This window comes from Paroedura picta, chromosome 8 (assembly GCF_049243985.1).
Source record: "Paroedura picta isolate Pp20150507F chromosome 8, Ppicta_v3.0, whole genome shotgun sequence".
Lineage (NCBI taxonomy): Eukaryota > Metazoa > Chordata > Lepidosauria > Squamata > Gekkonidae > Paroedura > Paroedura picta.
In genome coordinates, this window is record NC_135376.1 from 36,741,837 (window position 1) to 36,761,765 (window position 19,929).

The following is a 19,929-nucleotide window of genomic DNA, read 5'->3' on the forward strand; positions in this document are numbered from 1 at the left end:
CTGAAAGAGGATAATTTGTACCCTTTGTAACAGTGGGTCTTGAATCTGCAGCTTCATGTACTTCCTGCAGAATTAAGGGGCAGCTGAACACAACAGGTCTGTCTCACCTGAATACATTCTGCCATGATTGTTAAAATAATATTTAAGATATAAAGGTAATTTTGGTCTGAGTGACCGTAAATAAATATTGATTTGAACATATAAAAGAACTTTATACGGATTAAGACTATTTCAGTATTTAACTAGCAGCAACTTATCAGCTCTGCTATCAAAGATCCCATTACTGAAGATGCTAGATATTGAATCTAGCATGTTGTTCATGAAAACCAGGTGGTGTCAGTGATCTGTGAGGGACCCTCCATAAGAAACAGAGTCATGGCTCCATAGCAGAAATACAAGCTTTTGTATTGCTAACTGTTTCTAAATTTACTTAGTGTAATTGTGATACTAGCCGGTGTTGTTTGAAGAGTCTGGGTGTTTTGAGGCTTGGATAATATGAGAGGGATTTAGGAAAATTAGCTAAATGTTTTGGAGAAAATGACTGAGAAAAAGGGAAATATTTACCTCTTTCCTTTCTTTATATATATCATCATCATCTTTAGCTGCCCGCCTAATTGTAAGCTTAGATTTAGCAGAAAAGTACAGCTTTCAAATATACCGACTCCCAAAACACTGTTTTTATGTGAACTGACATGTAGAAACTAGTTTCAAATGGTCACTTTTTCTGTGTTGAAATACAAGTAGTGAAGGCAGATATAGCTAAATATTTACACATAGCATATAAAGGTTAGAAAAACTGCTGCCTTCTAAGTCTAGGTACTCTTATGTCAGATTTAAAGACGAATTTATAAATTTGTAAAGCAAACCAAAGTCTTGAAAATCTTAAGGATTTTGCTTGTTGAAGAATGCATGTATATCTAGCATGCAATTCAGCAGAAGGTTGTTCATTTTTCTCATTGTTGCATTTTCCTGAGTGTAACATTCAGGATACCCCAGAGGAGTTTTAAAAAGCGGCTTGTTGGATTAGTGTTCTTGATTAATGTCCTTTTTTGCAGCCGGGTTATACATGTTCTAAGATATCTAAGATACTGATAATGTTTTTGGAGTGGTGTGCCTTCTCTCTAAGAATTGCAGTGTAACTCAGTCTACATAGTTTTCTGTCTTACTCTGAACACATGGGAGTGGTAATTAAAAACAGAGGCAGAGACTTCAAAAAGAAACTCCAACTTAAACTGTTGTATGAGTGTAGACTGAGGTTCAGAATCACAGGGCTTCTTAATTAAGGTTCATACAGTTGCTGCTACAGATGACAACTGTATGGCCATATCTTTGGGCTCACCTGAGCCTGCATTGGGTATTTCTGTATTTTATGGGGGGGGGGGGGAGAAATGTACTTGAGCAACTTAGTGCACTTAAAATGTAATATAATTGAGAATACCATCAAGAATACACCACTTTCTTAATAACTAGCAGTGATCCATCCTTTAAGGTTGAGGAAGCTCTGGAGTATCAACTATGAATTGTGCAGGGCTGCTGCCATCAGGAAGAGAATTCAACCTCCGCCTTCAAATGCACACACACAGACTCTTTGTGTACTCAGACATATTAATCCACTTATTATGAGGAAGCACGCATGCACCTGCTCTTTTCAGGAAAACTGAGATGTCTAGCGGGGCTGTCATAGAACCTGGATAATTCCCTAGTGTGAACTAGTATTATGTGTTCTCTTTAGCCAGACTTTAAAAAATCTCTTTAAAAATTTATCATCAGGATTCCAGGGGTGCTCAGATAATCTTCCGCATTAGCTTTATTTTTCATGACTAGGAGCCAGGAATTTGTATCTTTACCTGTAGGATTGAATGTAAAAGTTACCAAAAATATTTGGACTTTATTAATGTACTCATAGAGGGTATCAGGTCTGCTGCATTATTTCCTTGTAACTTAGTTGACATGCGATGCTCAGGTTGAGTAGAATAATGGGGAAAGAGCAGGCCTATATAAGAAAAAGGGCCCTAAACAAAAGAGACTGGAGTTACATAGAAGATAAGAAGGCATAGTCAGGATAATGCATTGTTTGCCTCCTCAGAATGCATGATCCCAGCTGTTTTCTGTAATTTTACATGAGATCATTAGGCAAATTGCTGATTTCTCAGTTTGTGGATGAATGATGGCCATTCAGTAACCACCCCACCATGTGATGAAGATATTAAAATTAATTTTTTGACCTGGGGAACTTGTAATACATGTACTTTGTCATTGATTACTGTGGTTTGTATATGTTGATCCATCGTAATTGATTTCTGTATAATGATAGTTATGCATGACATTTTTTTTCTGCTCTTGTTTTTGTTATATATAGTAGTAGAATGAGACATCTGTGCAGCTAACAGCTTGGTATAAATGATATTTGCTTTTATATGTTACTAGATAGCTTTACTCCATTAAAGAGGGACTATGTATGTTACATTGTGCTGAATATGTTGTGAAATATTTTGTCATTCCTGTAGGGAGTAGGAAAAAGGAAAAAGAAAGACCTGAAATTTCTCCCCCATCAGACTTTGAACATACCATTCATGTTGGCTTTGATGCTGTTACTGGAGAATTCACTGTAAGTCTAGCACACTTGGCTCTGGAGCATGCTTGGCATACTGCTGATATAAGGAATAAAGTTTAAGGCCTTCTTCTCTGTCTTGTTGCAGGTGTTCATAAATGTTGTTCATTTTTCACCACTGTAAAACTTATTGAAAAATAATTTCTTCTATTAGTTCTACAGGATATTTGTAGAAAAATGAAATCCCTATTTGCAGCTGATTACATTGAAAGTTAAAATAGTCACTGTAACGAAGCCCAAATGAGCTGGAGGTAGAAGATGTCCAGTGTTGTTTTTCTCATTGTAGTGATAGTGTGCATTAAGAGGAAACTGATTGTTTTGACCTTTTTTGTGTCATATATTAGAGTTTGAGCCAGTGACTGGACTCTTAACCTGTGATTATATACAATCACAAATTCAGTTGTAAAATATTGTTAATTTTGTCTTCTGTTCTCAGGGAATGCCAGAGCAGTGGGCTCGGCTGCTACAAACCTCAAATATCACCAAGTTAGAACAAAAGAAGAACCCTCAGGCTGTATTAGATGTGTTGAAGTTCTATGACTCTAAAGACACAGCAAAACAGAAGTATCTGAGCTTGTCTGCTACAGGTGTGTCTTGAGTATACTTGGGGCAGCTTCATGGGGAAATTCAGGCTCTTTTGGGTCAGGGATAAAATTGCCCTCTAAATGAGACATGTAACATGTAAAATGATGTCCTACAAGGTCAGGTGTTTGGGGAAAACAGGAAAAACATCTAATGATAGATATGAACCAAATGGATGGAAAAGAGTTGAGAGAGCTGGTTAGTGAGCTTGTTTTAGCCCATTGAACTTGTTTTGCGAGAGAAGGCTAGAGCGTTCATAGCTAACATTTCAATTTGAACCTCTCCCTTTGGAATAAGAGTCCTTGGAGGTGCTTGTAGTGAATGTGCCCTTGTCCCAACACTTCTCCAGATGCATTGATATTCCTATATTACAGGCATTTTGAAATACCTTGGTATGCATGCTTAACAGTTTTGAAATCTCTCTCTCCTAGATAAAGATGGCTTCCCCTCAGGAGTGCCTGCAGTAAGTGTACTCAATACTCCTTGAATCTATATGCCAATAAGGGTTTATTGTAGAGTGTGTGTGTGTGTGTATTCCTAGGGTGCTCCTTTGCTTAATTCAGTGCAACCCTTTTAAGATACAGTAGCAGCTTGACACATACAATGCAGAACATTCCATTATAAAACAGCTTATAAGCCAGATCCTGTGTGGTGCCATTGCAACTCAAAAGTCCATAGGACCGAGTGTTCAGTTATGATGAAAGAATTGAAAGAATACATATATATTGAAAGAATACATATGTAGGTAGGGAAGTAGGTCCATTTTACCTGTAGGTAACTATCTTTCTTGGTGGTTTTAAACATTAAAGGTTTAAAACATTATAAGGATATCTGTGTGGTATTTTACAATACACTCGTAATTTCTTTGATATAGACTTGCTTTGCAATGCTCACTTATTTGAAAGTGTGTCAGCTGTGAGATCAGTTCTGCATCATGCATTTACCCTAGTGCATATGATGATGTGCCATGATGTCTCAACAGGGATGTACTGCGGAAAGACGATGAAGACATTGTCTGAGTACAGCAGACAATGTCTTTATCGTCTACTTTCGTTGTCTAGTTTGAGATGTTAGGTTCTGGGAAGACAGAACTGAATTTATTTAATTATAGTTAAGCTGTTACTATTTCTAAGCTACACTTGTAATACTGGAGATATCACTGCTTATATGATCAGGGTTTATAAACCCCAGCCAAACTGTTCCTAATAATTTATGCTAGGCATCTGATGCTTATTTGTTCAAGTAATTTAAAAAATCCAGACTATTGGGCATAGTTCATTTTTCAAAATAAACATAAGCATTAGTCCTATGTAGTTGTTAAGAATGTGCACTTGGAGAGGGTGTAGGGTTGCCCCATCCTTTCTTGCCTTTCAGTGTGCTCCCATCCTGGTTCCCACTTGTATTGTGCCAAGGGTTTCATGTTTGCAAAGGGGCCGACCCAACTGAAGTGTGCAAGCACTATTTTGTCATGTACAGTTTGCATGAATTTGACTTGTGTATGCTGAACTTTGCATTTGGGCCCTATGTAAGAAATACATTAAAAGTGGGTAGAGTAGAGAACATGGATGCAAACATTCCAAATGTCAATTTAGAAGTACTGACAACTGGAATAGCATTCTGAACTCTGTTATTGTGTGCTGCATTACTATTCTAGTATATATCCTATGTGAACTTTTAAAGCACTTAATACCTGTGTTTAATTTCTTTGACTTTCTTTTTATTAAAAATTCTTACAGCCCAATACGAAAGGATCTGAACCTTCTACAACAACTGAAGAGGAAGAGGATGATGAAGCTGCCCCTCCAATTATTGCTCCACGACCAGATCATACAAAATCTGTAAGTTTTATCATTTCTCTTACTGCTCTGTTCCTGGTATAGCTCTCTGCTGGTTTCTTATAAAGCATCCAGTTTAGATCTCAGTTTTGCCAAGCTTTATTCAGTGACCTTAAATGACTTCCTTTTCTGTCTCAATGTCCAGATTGTACATAGGCTACTGACCTTATTACGTATTTATGGCATTACTTGGGTACTAAGGGCAGAGCTTGTCTTGAACACTTGTTTCTAGAGTTTGTAAATACTAACAATTTGTTAATTTGGAGCACAAAAAGTATTTAAAAATGTAGTATTGTACCAAATATAGCAATGTGCGTAGTGCTATGAAATCTACAGCCACAATTGTTTAGAAAAGCTCTTGTTTACCCTATTAATGAGAAACCTCAAATCTTTATGGGAGTCATAAAGCAGCAAATAACAGTGCAGTTGTCAGTTGCCTTTATAGATTTGTGTTTGATACATATTGACTAAAAAAGATTCTTGGCCCTCTGCCAGAAATCTGAACTATCTCTTGTAGTTTGAAGCTAATGGGCTAGTTGCAGTCAAACCATGGAGTTTGGTCTTTTTCATCTTATTTTCTACAGATTTACACAAGGTCAGTAATAGATCCCATCCCAGCACCTAGTGACTCTGGTGACAATGCTGCAAAATCAGCTGATAAACAGAAAAAGAAAACAAAAATGTCAGATGAAGAGATCATGGAAAAGCTAAGTAAGTTAAATGTTTTAAACAAACTATTAAAAGTGAGACATGGACCCTGGTCAACCTGGAGTTCTATGTTCTCAGAATTCTGTATGATGAATCAGCTGTATGATGACTTTCCAGTTACGCTTTTTGCTCTATGATTTCCTCATAGAAATTATGAGCACTGTTCATAATTGATATGTGAATGATGCTGTTGGGCAAGGTGCTAGTCTCAGCCAAGGGAACCCTTTGTCCACCCTTCCAGTACCTGCCACATCCATATCCTGGAAAAATCCATTATACACAGGCTTATGGACTCAGTATTGGCTTCTACTGTGTTCCTCTATCAAGGTTCTGAGATCTTAAGTGTACTTGCAGGTGGTAATTAAGGGCCGGCCACCATGATTTGTTTAAATAGTAGTAAACTTGGTCAATTTATTATCTGATTTTTTTCTTAGACCCCCATATAAAAATATGCATTCTTTAGTTTTTCAGGTATATGGGAGGGTTATTGCTGACCATGGCAGGCATTTAATAATGGTCACCACTGCCCCTTTTGAGAATGCTAAAAATGTCTACAGCCTTAAAGTTGGGACCTTGCTGTAGACAAAAGCTGTCTTCAGAATGCTATAATGATTGTAGCTACAAATCATATTGTGATAAAGGTATAAGTAAAAAGAGGTTCTTCAGAGAGTGATGTAGTATAATAGCGAAGAGTAATCCAGCAGACCACTGGTACAGATCATAAGACAGCAACAGATCCACAGGTCTCCCCATATTGCAGGTGGAGAACTGAGGCAGACAGTGGCTTACTTACCTTTCAGCTTCATTTGCAGTATGGGGGGGGGGGGGTAATATTAGCCTACCATTTAGGGATGTTGCATGGATTGTTTCTAGAATAAGTGAAGCTCTTCAGGGACTTCAAGGACTGAATTAATTATGCTTAGTTTTTAGAAAGGGCTCGTTCAGTTCCTCAGTATGGTAAAAACACAGTGTGCAATTTCCCGGATCAGTGTCAAACATACCAGAGTTAGATAATCTTAGTTGGTTTCTAATATTACATATGGTAGTAGTAGTAGTTTTATTACAGTTTACACCATATAACAAGGGAAATTATACACTGCATCCCAGATAAAACATAATGTTAAAAACTATATATCTATTATTAAAAGTTACTTAAAAACTTGGTAGTAAAATGTATAGTGAATTTTTAAAACTAGAGCAGAAATAGCTTTGAGCCTGAAACAAAATCCTCATGTTTCATTTTTCATAGCAGACCCTACCAGCTCCACAAACTCTACATACTATTGAACAGAATTTAGCAACAGGTTTGGTGATTTTAGGGGATTCGTCAGACAGTAATTTATTAATAATGTATGTGTGATGTGTTACAGTTTGGCCTAACTTTTGTTTTACATAAGGGTAGATGAACTTGTCTCGGGCCTCAGCGTAGAAAGAACAGCTCAGAAAAACGTGTTCAAGGTTTTCTCCCTGGTCAGAATTACAGGGGCATGTTCTCGCAGGGAAGGGGATCCTTTTATACCTCCCTTCCAGTACTGCTGAGGGAATATTACATATGGAATTTTTCTTTTTTAGGGACTATTGTGAGTATAGGAGATCCCAAGAAAAAATACACCAGATACGAAAAAATAGGGCAAGGGTGAGTATTTGTAAATAAGATCTATGTGAACAGACAGTTGTGTGTTAGCTGAAATACTGTTTTTTTCCTTCTTGTCATTTCTGATCATTGATTACATAATAGGAAATACCAGTGGTAGATTAGTTTAAACAGTATTAACCAGACACAGAAATATGAGCTATTATATTGACCAAATACATCATGGAATGAGGGGAGGACTTATGAGCAGAATTCTAGGTACAATACAAAATAAGTATTCTGACAGCTAGGCAGAAAGGAAAAGGTAATGTGTGGCTAGAGAAGATGCATATTCAACGAATTAGTCTAACTGTTCAACCTAGTTGATTTAGGTCCATGGTAATCAATCAGATGCTTCTGTGAAATGGCATGTTCATCTTAGAGGCTGGGGACTGTACTAGCATGTTTTATAGAGAAGTTTCTAGAGCCCAAGAGAACTTCCCCTCCTCTCTCTTCAGTGTACCCTTTCCAGCCCAAAGGGTCACATGATGGAGGAGTGGCAAGGGCTCTTCCCTCAGTTCTCTTCTTGCTACTGTAAGGAGAGGACATAATATAGCAAGCTACTGTCAGCAATGCCCCTTATAGCTTCCAACTAGACTTCTTAGTCTCTTTTTCAAAAGAAATTGTAAAGTGACACTATTTAAGATGTGCAAGGAATGTGAAGCCAAAATGGCACAAAATGATGTGACAATCCTCTTATGTTAATACTACCTCATTCCAGGCCTGTTGCCATCTCATGCTGATGGCGAGAGAAGGGAATGCTGCTAGACTCTTAAATCTGGAATACCTTTCTGTGGCTCCTGAGTCTTTGGACCCAATAACAAAGGTCCTATACAACCCAGAATCTGGGCCTGCGGCTCTGCCATTACTACAAGGCATACAAGATATTGCTATGAATGCCTGGTCCAAACCAGCCTCCAGTGCAATTTCAGCAAGGAAGCTTTTGTATGGCCTGACTCCTTGGATGCTGACTCCTGGAGTGAGGCAGCTGTGGGGAAAGTGTTATTACTGTCAGTCGTCTGCTGATCTAGTCCACACCCTCCTCGATACGTGAACTTGTGGGACTGCACTGAAGCCAAAGATGAAAACGGGGTTGTACTTACCTGTAACAGTTGTTCATCAAGTGGCCTTCTGTGTGGACATACATCCCTCCTCTTTTTTTCCTGCTGTGGGCTTCTCTACTTAAGCTCACTCCTTACAGCAACAAAAGGAGAACTGAGGGAATAGTGCGTTGCCTTCCTCCATCATGTGGCTCTTTGGGTGGGAAAGGCTATGCTGAAGACAGAGGAGAAGGGGAGTACTCTTGGGCTCTAGAAATTGCTCTGTAACTTCTCTAGCTCCTCTCAGTGGCTGGCCTGAGAAAATGTAGTCCACATGTGTGTTTCCTTAATGAATAGCCACTAAGGTAAGTGCAATCCTGTTTTCTAACTTTTCTACATATGTATAACATTGGTTCATTGAGTGTCTCCTTTGACCTGTAATTCAGTGACTAGTTCTCTTGAGGAAATGAAATAGTGTTAAATTAAATTGTGTAGGAAAGATCCAATGTAACCTTTTCTTGTTTAAGAGGGTATATGTTAAATATCTGAACTCCTGTACTTTATTCCATTTTTTAAATAGGGCTTCAGGTACTGTTTTCATTGCCATAGATGTGGCAACAGGACAGGAGGTAAGGGTGAAATGCCTTCTAACGAATTGGTATCTTCAGTTTGAATCTGCATAATAGAATGCAGGTGTTTTTTTTACCGGTTACTCCCCAGCAGCACATTTCTCATAGTTGTTAGCAAAAGTAACTGCTTTCTTCTGTAGAATCAGGGGATGGTATTCAAGGCATATTCGATCTTTAGTGAAAATCAAGTGCATGGAAATTGTAACAAACTTTAATCCTTTAATCCTTTTTGTTTGTGTAAAATTTCAGTTCATTTGAGAACTGGATGTATAATTTCTGTATTCCCACTATCTTTGACTTTAATGTGAGTTCGCTCTTCTGAGATTAATGCCAATTCGATGCAGCAATTGCCATTAAATCCTCTGCCTATTTACAGTATCATTGACTATCTAGATAGCAGGGAGTCCAAATGCCAGATGAGCATTTTAGGCTCAGAGAGCTTTTCTCCTATGGCATACATTTCTCTAAAATCAATCTCCCCTATCTGAGGCTTACGACAGCTAGTGAATGCATTGTGGGGAAGGAGAGGTAAGAATTTGCTATTGAGTTGAGATAGTGGGCAAAATGTATTTAAGGTGAAGCTCACCTTGGGTGCCATACTTGATGGGGCAGGTGGAAGATGGCTGAGCTGATTGTGGTGGCTGCTCATGATGGTATGATGCCTGGCAATTGTCTAGTGCAAACCTCCACAGCCTTCCCCCTCGATGCCCTCTAGTCCCCTGTCCCACCTTCCTGATGGCAGGGACAAGCCAAGGGACTCGCTGCCTGAGGTGGCCAGCCCCTCTTTAGCTGCCCCTGGTGGGGGTGGCAAGATGTCATGTGCAGGGGAGAGAGGCTGGTTCATGGCCAGCTGAGGCCCCATTTCCTGGCGCACGTGCCACTAAGCCCTGCCCACTTATCCCCTTTCTTTGATTGTATGATGTTATGGCAGCCAGTCATACAACCAAAACATCACTATCCTATAGTGTTGTTTTTAAATGTGCTTTCAGAAACTTCATTCTTGGCCTACTACTTTCTAATTTGGTGGGGGGGGGGTTATTATGTTACATTTCAGTTTAATTTTTTCCCCCAGTGTGCTAGTTTTGAAGATTTTATGAGCACATTTCTGTGTTGGACCTCTCCTGTCAAAACAGCTATGTTCTATATTGGCATAGCAAAAGTCCCTAAGACTTCACTACCCCATCTCCGTCCAAAAGTTATGACTGAAATATTGAATATTATTTGATTAAGCCATTGGACAGATTCTTTCTCTTTTTTCTCTTGTGCTGATTTCATTCTCAACATATAAGGATGATAAGCTGTTGTTTCTACACCTTACAGACAATTGGTTATATCACAAAAAGAAATCTCGGGAAAGCTACCACTTGCCTGTTTTTGAAATCTTTTACATGTTAGATTTTCAAATATTTTACAAGCACCTCTTGTTGAATGCCAACATTTCTTATGTTTGTTCCTTTTTCAACCTTTCAGGTTGCTATTAAACAGATAAATCTTCAGAAGCAGCCCAAGAAGGAGTTAATTATCAATGAGATTTTAGTAATGAAGGAACTGAAGAACCCAAACATAGTCAACTTTCTAGACAGGTAACTGCACACATGATATAGGGCTTAGAGCTTTTCACTTGAGCCTGGGGGTGGGAGAATCTCTGATCAATTCCTTATTGGACCTTGGACAAATAATTTTATCTCAGTTTAACCTATTTTGCAAATAATCTTTGGACAACCTTCCAGAGAATATCATTTTAGCCACAATGGATATGATATCTCTGTATACCAATATTCCACATAAAGATAGATTACTAGCCATAATATGATTTCTGACAATATCACAGCTGTCTTTGCCACAAAACTAAGCCATTTTGTTCTCACCTTAAACTCCCATCCACTCAGAGAGCTCCCATCCACTCACGTCTCTCTTATATACTCTGGTACATTGATGACATTTTTACCTGGACTACCTATATTTGTACAAAAGCAAAAATAAAACCCCTAAACAAACAAAAAAACCCTGTCATTTTTCAGGTTTGGGTATGTTGAACCTGAAAAATATCAGATTTGGTAAATATTCAGGAAGGTCATTTTTTTTAGATCTATTATAGCCTATAGTCCAGGGGTAGCCAAACTGTGGCTCTCCAGATACCCATGGACTACAATTACCATGAGCCCTTGTCAGTTCGGCCATCCCAGCTACAGTCAGTGGTCCCCATAGACTATAATGGAGAATCAATCAGAGGGTATCCAGGGCTCTGTGGGACAGTTTTTTGATGTAGAGACACCACAGCAGTTTGAAAATGACTGGCCCACAGGGTCCAGTTCCATGGGTCCCTAAAAGGTGCCCCATTCACCATTGTTACCAGTGCATGGGGGAAAGGCATTTAAACTTTAAAGGGAATGTGGTCTGTTTAAAAATTAAATGCCCATTGCAAGCTGTGATGGTGTGAGTGAACTCGAAAAGCATTCAAAGGGACAGAGCCCTTTAAATGGATTTCAGCTGTGGCTGTCTGATGGTCCCAAAACATCTTGATCATAAAAGAATAATGATGGCAAAAAAAATCAAAAAATCTTCCTCCACCCTGTAATAGCAGCCATCGCCGCCCACACCCAGGGGGGGGATCTACCAGCAATATATGGCCTGTGGGCCTATCAGGAGGGACCCATTCTTCCTAGCTTGGCCTTAACTAAATGCCTGGCAGAAGAGTGCCGTCTTGCAGGCCCTGTGGAACTGTGATAGCTCCGTCAAAGCTCTTAGCTCTTCCAGGAGCTTATTCCATCAGGTCAGGGCCAGGACCAAAAAGGTCTTGGCCCTGGTTGAGGCCAGGGGTGCCTCCTGGGATCCAGGGACAACCAACTGATTCAAACCCACAAAACGAAGAGTCCTGCAGGGAGCATAAGGAGATAAGCGGTCCCTCAGATAGGCAGGGTCTGAGCCATGGATCAGTCAATCAAACTTTGATATTTCTTTCTTTCATTATACCCCCCCCCCCGGGAATTAAACAAATGTATTTACTGGAACCTTCAGATCAGGAGAGTGAGACCTGTTTTACTTTAGTTATAACTACTGTGCACTTAACAAATATATTTTAAAATCTTCCCAATACCAGAGAAACGTCTCTGGTGAGAGATCCGCAACTTTGGCTTGTTTATTGGAAGAATGAGGCAGTTAATCAATCTGATGTCTTTATCTAAATGTAAACTTTCTTACTGTGCTGACTGTTGTGATAAGTTGCTGACATTTTAACTTTGTCCTTCTTTGTAATTTGCATCTTCAGTTACCTTGTTGGAGATGAGCTGTTTGTTGTAATGGAGTACTTGGCTGGTGGGTCTCTCACAGATGTGGTTACAGAGACATGCATGGATGAGGCACAGATTGCTGCTGTCTGCAGAGAAGTGAGTGACCACTTAATTGTGGTTGGAGGGAGGAAAAGCATTGCTTTTTGTATGTTAGAAGTTTTAGCTGTTTCTGAATTATTGTGGTAGGAATAGAATTACTGCTATAGCTAAAGGGTTTAAAAAAAATCCTGGGATTTGAAATGATCATTTAGCAATATCAGTGAACATACCAGTTCTGTTGGTCATTGTGACCCAAACTGCAAAATTTTAAATTATATTCTAAATCTTCAAAGAGTCTTTATAGACAAAAGAGACATTTCAGTGATTAAGAGCCTGGGCAAACCTGACCACATACCAGAGGGTTTTTTTGGAGGGAATGGGTGGAGTTTCCATCAATTTCTCCTTATTGTAACTTTCTGTGCCATATTCCTCGCTGTTCCAAAAAAACCAACCCCCCCCCATCCTAGTATCAGGTTTTCAGGAATATAGTGGTGAGAGACTCCTTCAGTTCATTAAAGTGTTTATTTCGTATAATTAGTGATTTTTCCCAAAAACATTTTAATTAGGTGTGTTATACTATTTCAGGATTTTATGTAATCTTGGATATCAGTGAAGTGGTCTTTTAATTGTTAGCTTGGCTATCTTGGACATTTTATTGGAAAGTCAGGATATGCCTAAATAGCCAATAAGCAAATAATTATTTGAGGCTGACTAGAGATAGCTTGTCAAAATGCCTTCAACATTTACATTGTCCATTATCCAATCTTTTCTCTCCATGCAGTGTTTGCAGGCTCTGGAATTCCTCCATGCCAATCAAGTGATACACAGAGATATTAAAAGTGACAATGTGCTGCTGGGAATGGATGGGTCAGTTAAACTAAGTAAGTGTATAGCATTTACAATATATAAACTACAACAATAGTCTCCTTGCCAAGTCTGCAAGTTGTGGTTCAAAGCATTTTGCCCACTAGAGATGACTTTGATTTCAGAGCATGTGAGAATGTGGCTGAAAGTATTTAAGATAGGAAGAATATGTTATCTAGGTACCCCATGAATGAATTTGCAAATATCTCCTTAGTTTGCTGAGAGAGACCTGATGGCTTTTCACTACAAAATGTTACACTGGGAGGGCTTACTCTGTTTTGCAACTCTTTAGTAAGTTTGAGTTTGTATTTATAAACCAGCAGGTGGCAGTCTTGATTGATTAATTTAGAAAGTAGAAATTGTTCCATTGACCAGAGTCCTCAGTATTAAAGTAAAATAATAGAAACAAGAAACTACCAAATTGAGCAGTCTGCCTTCTTTAATCGGCAGAGTAATTTCAGCTGCAACCATTGAAGAATAAAAAGAAGTTAGGTCTGGATAATAAGTGTTGTAAGCCTGCCACTAACTGAATACTGCAGCAGGAATGGTTCAGTTACTTTCTTTGACTGACAAGGTTGACTTTTTGTTATGATAGCTCTTCAGTTTATTTTTGAAAGTATTAGATTATAATGACACAAATCCATCTTGGTGACAATGATTTCTAAATTAAAATTGCCAGTTTAGCTTGGGATATGTATAGCTGATGGCTGCCCTCTGTCACATACTCTTGTTCTGTGGTGTTCTATTTGAAATTTAAATTTATAGTAGATCTCCCCCGTGGCCAGCCTTCCTGCCCAAACAGAATAACTTATTCACAGTCTCAAGTGCATAGTCGTGTTAGTCTGAAGTAGTACAACAAAATTTGAGTCCAATGGCACCTGTGTCTGAGGAAGTGTGCATGTGTGCGAATGCTCACACCTTGAATATATCTTTGTTGGTCTGAAAGGTGCCATTGGACTCAAATTTTGTTATTCACAGTCTATAACCTAGGATATCAAAGGGAATATATATACCATTGTTGTCATAATGAAATAGTCTGAACACCGTCTACTGTTTAATCAGTAGGAGATAAAAACATTGCAAAATTACTATTTTTGCGCATTAGCTATACATCTTAACTAGCTGAAGAGCAGCACTTAAGCTTTCTAAGAATAGTAGCAAAAGAATATGTGAGTATATATCATCTTTTTTAAAATGCAGCTTGGCTAATAATACATAAGGTGATCCTACAGCACAGAAATTATTTTACCTTAACTATTGTTTATTTTGTTTGTTGACAGCTGACTTCGGATTCTGTGCTCAAATTACTCCCGAACAGAGCAAACGTAGTACCATGGTTGGGACACCTTACTGGATGGCTCCTGAAGTGGTCACAAGGAAAGCCTATGGTCCTAAAGTGGATATCTGGTCTCTGGGCATCATGGCTATTGAAATGGTTGAAGGAGAACCTCCATATCTCAATGAAAATCCTTTGCGGGTAAGCCACCGCTTTGATGACCAGTGGCTTTTCTTTGGTCATCTCTTTTGTAGGAGTTCAGAATTGTCATGACTCAGAAGCAGAGTACATACTTTGCAGGAAGAAGGACAGAGGTTCATTCTCTGGCCTTTTCTCAGGCGTGAAGTGCCTTTCTTTGTTGTATTTCTCCATTAACTGCAGCCTGTGGGGCTTCTTGCATGGACTAATATGATTTCTAGAATTCACATAAAAGTTCTGGGCTGTAGTGCATTGCAGTGAAATACCAGTAGTTGTGAGCAAGCAGTTTTCCTTGAGAACATGCCCTTCATTTCTGATACTCTTGGTAAGGAATTCCTGATGAGCTTCTGAACAGAAGCAGGGTCCCCTGAAATCCAGTAGGTAGGTGCTCTTTTCTGGTTCTGAGATTAAACTCTGAGGTGCTTCTGAGTGTACATGCTGTAAAATGCAAATTACATTTTTTTTCTTTTTATCTCCTTGCAGGCTTTGTATTTGATAGCAACTAATGGCACCCCAGAGCTGCAGAACCCAGAAAAACTGTCTCCAATATTCCGTGACTTTCTAAATAGTTGTTTGGAAATGGATGTAGAGAAAAGAGGGTCTGCCAAAGAACTATTACAGGTAAAGAGTTGGAATCTCTCTCCCCAAATGGCAACTGTACTACCTTCTGACAAGTCAAACTTTGTACTTTGAAATGAAGGCCCTGGCAAAATTTGTGAATCTTTGTACTCAGGAAGACTGTTGGTGGGGTTATGGCCTAATGGCACTACTTGGGAACATTGAGAAGATTTTGAAGTGCTTGAATTGTAGAATAGTCACCTTCATTTTCTGTGCTTCTCCCATATTTGGCGGAGAAGGGGAAGCAGGCTTATATGCCCATCAGCCATGTCGTGATCTAGTTGCCCACAGGCTCCCACTCCTGTTATTCTGCCTGTTGCGGAGGCCAATATCTCTAAAAGCCCAAATGCAGATGTTACTGCTGGACCTGGCTTTAATTTTACAAGGCAGCAACAACTTCAGTGACTCGCTGTCAGATTCACAGTGTCGTTATTGCTTCTCTGTATCTTGCATCCACTTAATGAAACTGGTCCTATCTTGCCCTAGTGCAAGAGAACCTTACAGTTATCCCGTGGATGAGAAGATTCTAGGGTAGGGAGCCAGCAGGAGAGTCTTCCCCACTATATAACCCCATCCAAGGGGCAAGGAGCAGAGGTGTCATTTGAATGCCTCCACCTCCAGTCTCCACCTGTCTTTCATGCTTGCATTGTGATTTGGAAACAGTGAACTGTGTAACATTGTGTATTTAAGAAGGTGTCTGTCTTGAAATTGAAGCATACCTTCCGTTCATTGTCTTTTCTTTTCCTTGACAGCACTCTTTCCTGAAACTGGCGAAACCTTTGTCAAGCTTGACGCCACTGATCCTAGCAGCCAAAGAAGCAATGAAGAGTAACCGTTAGCATTGCTGCTGTGGCCTTCATCATTTTGTTTTTATTTTTAAAAATCTTTATAATATATAAATTGTTCTTGTTAGGGGCTGAAAGTCTGCAGAAGTGGGAACAAATCTCTCACCTGGAACACATGCAAGGCAAAAAAAGTGGTGGCATTAGCAAAGTCTTCTAGGATCCCAGAAGAAGATGTGGACTGAATCACTGGCCTTTTCACCTCTTTGCAGACAACTTGAGCATGTTTTACTAAGCCTCGGAGTCAGTCAGTCTCTCTTTCTCTCCCCCCCCCCTCTGTATCTCTATCTCTGTCTCACTCTTTTTTTTTTTTTTTTTGCTGTACCAGATCCCACTCATTGTGCTCAGTTGGGCACTTTCAATACTTGAACAATTGATTCAAGCTTTTAGAGGGAGGCATTACTTTTAACATGCTAATATGTTTTTCTTCCCTTCCTTTTGTCAGTCAGCCTTTTGAAATATGGCGTACTCAAGTTATTGGATTAAAGGCAGATGGCTAGAAATGTGAAAGTCCATCTGACCCTCTTTTTCTTAAGTACAGTTTTGCTAAAGCTGTATTGTAGCATTTAACCACCCAGCTACTTAAGAACCATGATATTCCATTGACGCTGCTTGAAAACAGAACAACATGGGCAGAGAAGGAAGGAAAAGATTCAGCAAAGTTGTTGCATGGACTTCTTAACCCAAGGAAAAGATTCCTTTGAATTTTGAAGATGGAATGTGAATGTGGGGAAAAGGAGGAGTGTGTGTGTGGTTATGTGTGTGTGTGTGTGTTTAATGCTTAAGCCATCCTCTGGGCTTGAGGAGAGAACCCCAATCTATAAACTGTCTTCCACTCCTCCCTTGCCTCTTTAGGCTTGTTGGTAACATTTAAACAGATGTCTTGAAAGTTGTGGTTTTATAGCTAAGTGCTGTATCCATGTTCTGATTGGGCTTTATGCTGGTGCCTTCTGAATTTTTAAATTACCCTTCTTTGTATTAAATACATTTTGTATATGTTGTACATTTTTCCTCCAAAAGCAAATAATGCGCCAACTTTGGAGTTGTCAGGACTTGTATTAGAGCTGTTCCTTTTTTATATATGTATATGCGCCATTTCTACTAACAAAAAATTCAGCAGATTTGCAAAAATGGAAAATCCAAGACTTTTTGTATAATTCAGCCAACTGAAACTTCTTAACACCTAAAGTGCTATTTTGTGGAGACAAAAAAATCCAAGGTGGTATATAGCTTAGAATTAGTGTTTGAATTGGCTTGCTGGAGAAACTTGCCTTCTTATTGTGGTCCTTTACTGAAAAACTTCTCAGTTGTTACGGCAGAAGGTAAAACACAAGATAAAGTGCCTCTTTAGATGAAAATAATTGGAGTCATAGCAGAATTGGGGTTCCACTTGAGGCAGCCAGGTAGATCATGAGGGTTCCCTGGTCACTCACATCTACCTTTTAAAATCCCTATTTTTACATGCAGCTTGATGGAAAATTCTTGAATGGGGATGTGCCAAACCATACTATTAAAAGATTAATTAATTTGGTGCTATAGCTTTGCCACACTCCTAGATAGTATTCTTGGGAGAACATCTTAACATTCTGATTTAAAAGAAATCCTTCATGGTCAGTCAAAAGGGTCTTTGTTTACCTTTGAACAATTTTAACAAGTATTGGTATAAGAACATAATTGTGTTTGTTTCATGCACAGGCTGCTGCAAAAACAGAGATTCCAGGTTTGGAGCTGTTGTACTCTCAAGGTTCCATTTCCTTAGAACGGGGGTAGTCACACTGCGGCCCTCCAGATGTCAATGGACTACAATTCCCATGAGCCCCTGCCAGCGTTTGCTCATGCGGGTAAGCCATGGGAATTGTAGTCCATGAGAATTGTCGTCCATGAACATCTGGAGGGTCGCAGTGTGACTACCCCTGTCTTAGAAGCTGGAAGTGCTTGCAGCAGTGCACTGATGCTCTGCTTTATTTGTACCATGGAAAGCAATGCCACACTCCCGCTGTTAGTTTTTTTATCTTGTGAGAAGTATCCTCTGAAAAAGATGTCACAAGGCAGTCCTTTTGTTTTCAAAGCATTTGCAATGTCCATGGTTTGGTCCAAGGAAGTGTGATGTCCTGGTCTGTGTGATATTTTACAATGCTAATCTTCCCCTTGCCATAACTTGCAATATCGATCAACTTACTGTAAAAGTTAGACTAGTCTTGATCTTACGTTTGTTGCATGTGAATCAGGCCAAGACGCTTGAAAAAAAGAAAAGAAACCCTTGCATTTAATTTTAATGTTAGCATTGGGTCTTTGTCTATTGCTGGCAATAGATTATGTGGAACCTGTGACTCCTGTGGCATAGGTGTGTTGGTATTCTTTTTTTTAATGGTAGCACTGGAAGAGTTAAAAAAACATAGTTAGGGAAAGTAATCTTTAAACAAGATGGTAGCATTTATTGGCCTTTAAGTTATTTCACAAAACTGTTATTTGAAATTAGCAGTCCGCTGCATATCAGTCTGCCTTCTTAAATCTTCACAAACTCGCTAACCATTTGGATTAGCCAGGGTTAGTTGAAGCACATGTGCTGGCCTCCGGTACCCTCATGGAATTGGAATCTCTCACAATGTGTCCATATGGGCACTCTAGAGCAGGGGTAGTCAACCTGTGGTCCTCCAGATGTTCATGGACTACAATTCCCATGAGCCCCTGCCAGCAAACACTGGCAGGGGCTCATGGGAATTGTAATACATGGACATCTGGAGGACCACAAGTTGACTACCCCTGCTCTAGAGAGTAGTGTGCCGTTTCATACTGCAGGAGAGCCGTCATCTAATTGCAGTGTCTCCTGGCACTAGAAAGCCCTAGGAACAGAAGTAGGAGACATGGTGGGACAGAGGGCTTGCCATCAGGAGCCATGGTTCATTCTCACCTGACTTAACTTTTTGGCTAACTCTGATTTAACCAGATTTCCAGTCACTAATGGGAATATGTGACGATATAGTTGGGTGTTTATTTTTGATCTGTTGTGACTTTTATCAGGCTAAATTCAGTAGGTTTTGATTTCCCTCTCTTGGAGCCTAGATTTCCCCTCTGATCCTGATGTGTCATTGGTGGTCACTAAAGTGGGAGCTGAGCCTGAGGGCTTATGGCCTCAGAATTTAATCTGTGCTAATAAAGTCACCATGATTGACAATAAACCCCAAAGGGTTTTTTCTGTTTTAGACCTATTTTCAATGATGAGCCATAATTGACGGTGTGAATACATGTGAGAAGGGTGTCTCATTTTATGAAAGCTGGTTTACCTGGAATAATCAGATCCCAGATCATCCTCCCCCCCCAATTACAGAAATTGAAACCAACCTGATTCCTGATCACAAAGCGTCCCAGTGAGCGTGTACTGGTTTGGATAGAGACACATACCCATTGAGCATGGATGTTTTAAATCTATACTACACCATGGTGATTAGGAGTAGATTAACTCTGCTACTAGAGTTGGGAGGGTTTTTTTGGTATGTGTCTTCATAGCTGGAATTAAGTACACCTTGAAATCATTTCCTTCTTTACATACTTTTTCTCACTTGGCCAGATTGGAAATGGAAGTAGATGCAAGCTTTTAATTTTTTTTTTTACTGTCTTCAGATTTTATTGCCTTTTGTTTAATTTAATCCCAGTCTGTTATTTAATTGTTACTGCAATATTAACTACTGTATTTGACTATGTTTAATGACTTCGTTCTTTCAGGGCTAGAAATAAACATTTCTAAAATGATTGACTGTTCCCTC

General features: G+C 39.3%; 1 protein-coding gene across 2 annotated transcripts in view; it reads left to right on the forward strand.

Moving 5' to 3' along the window:
* Positions 1-19,915, forward strand: part of PAK2 (p21 (RAC1) activated kinase 2) — a 50,317-nt gene extending 30,402 nt beyond the window's left edge. For both annotated transcript variants that reach the window (XM_077349093.1, XM_077349094.1), the window contains exons 3-15: positions 2,508-2,608; positions 3,048-3,198; positions 3,625-3,656; positions 4,930-5,031; positions 5,613-5,739; positions 7,309-7,372; positions 8,990-9,038; positions 10,509-10,621; positions 12,307-12,424; positions 13,149-13,248; positions 14,512-14,708; positions 15,189-15,326; positions 16,076-19,915. In XM_077349093.1, the coding sequence (XP_077205208.1) occupies positions 2,508-2,608; positions 3,048-3,198; positions 3,625-3,656; positions 4,930-5,031; positions 5,613-5,739; positions 7,309-7,372; positions 8,990-9,038; positions 10,509-10,621; positions 12,307-12,424; positions 13,149-13,248; positions 14,512-14,708; positions 15,189-15,326; positions 16,076-16,162 (1,379 nt within the window). In that variant the 3' untranslated portion in view covers positions 16,163-19,915. The remainder of the gene's footprint in view (positions 1-2,507; positions 2,609-3,047; positions 3,199-3,624; positions 3,657-4,929; positions 5,032-5,612; positions 5,740-7,308; positions 7,373-8,989; positions 9,039-10,508; positions 10,622-12,306; positions 12,425-13,148; positions 13,249-14,511; positions 14,709-15,188; positions 15,327-16,075) is intronic.
* The last annotated feature ends 14 nt before the right edge of the window (positions 19,916-19,929 follow it).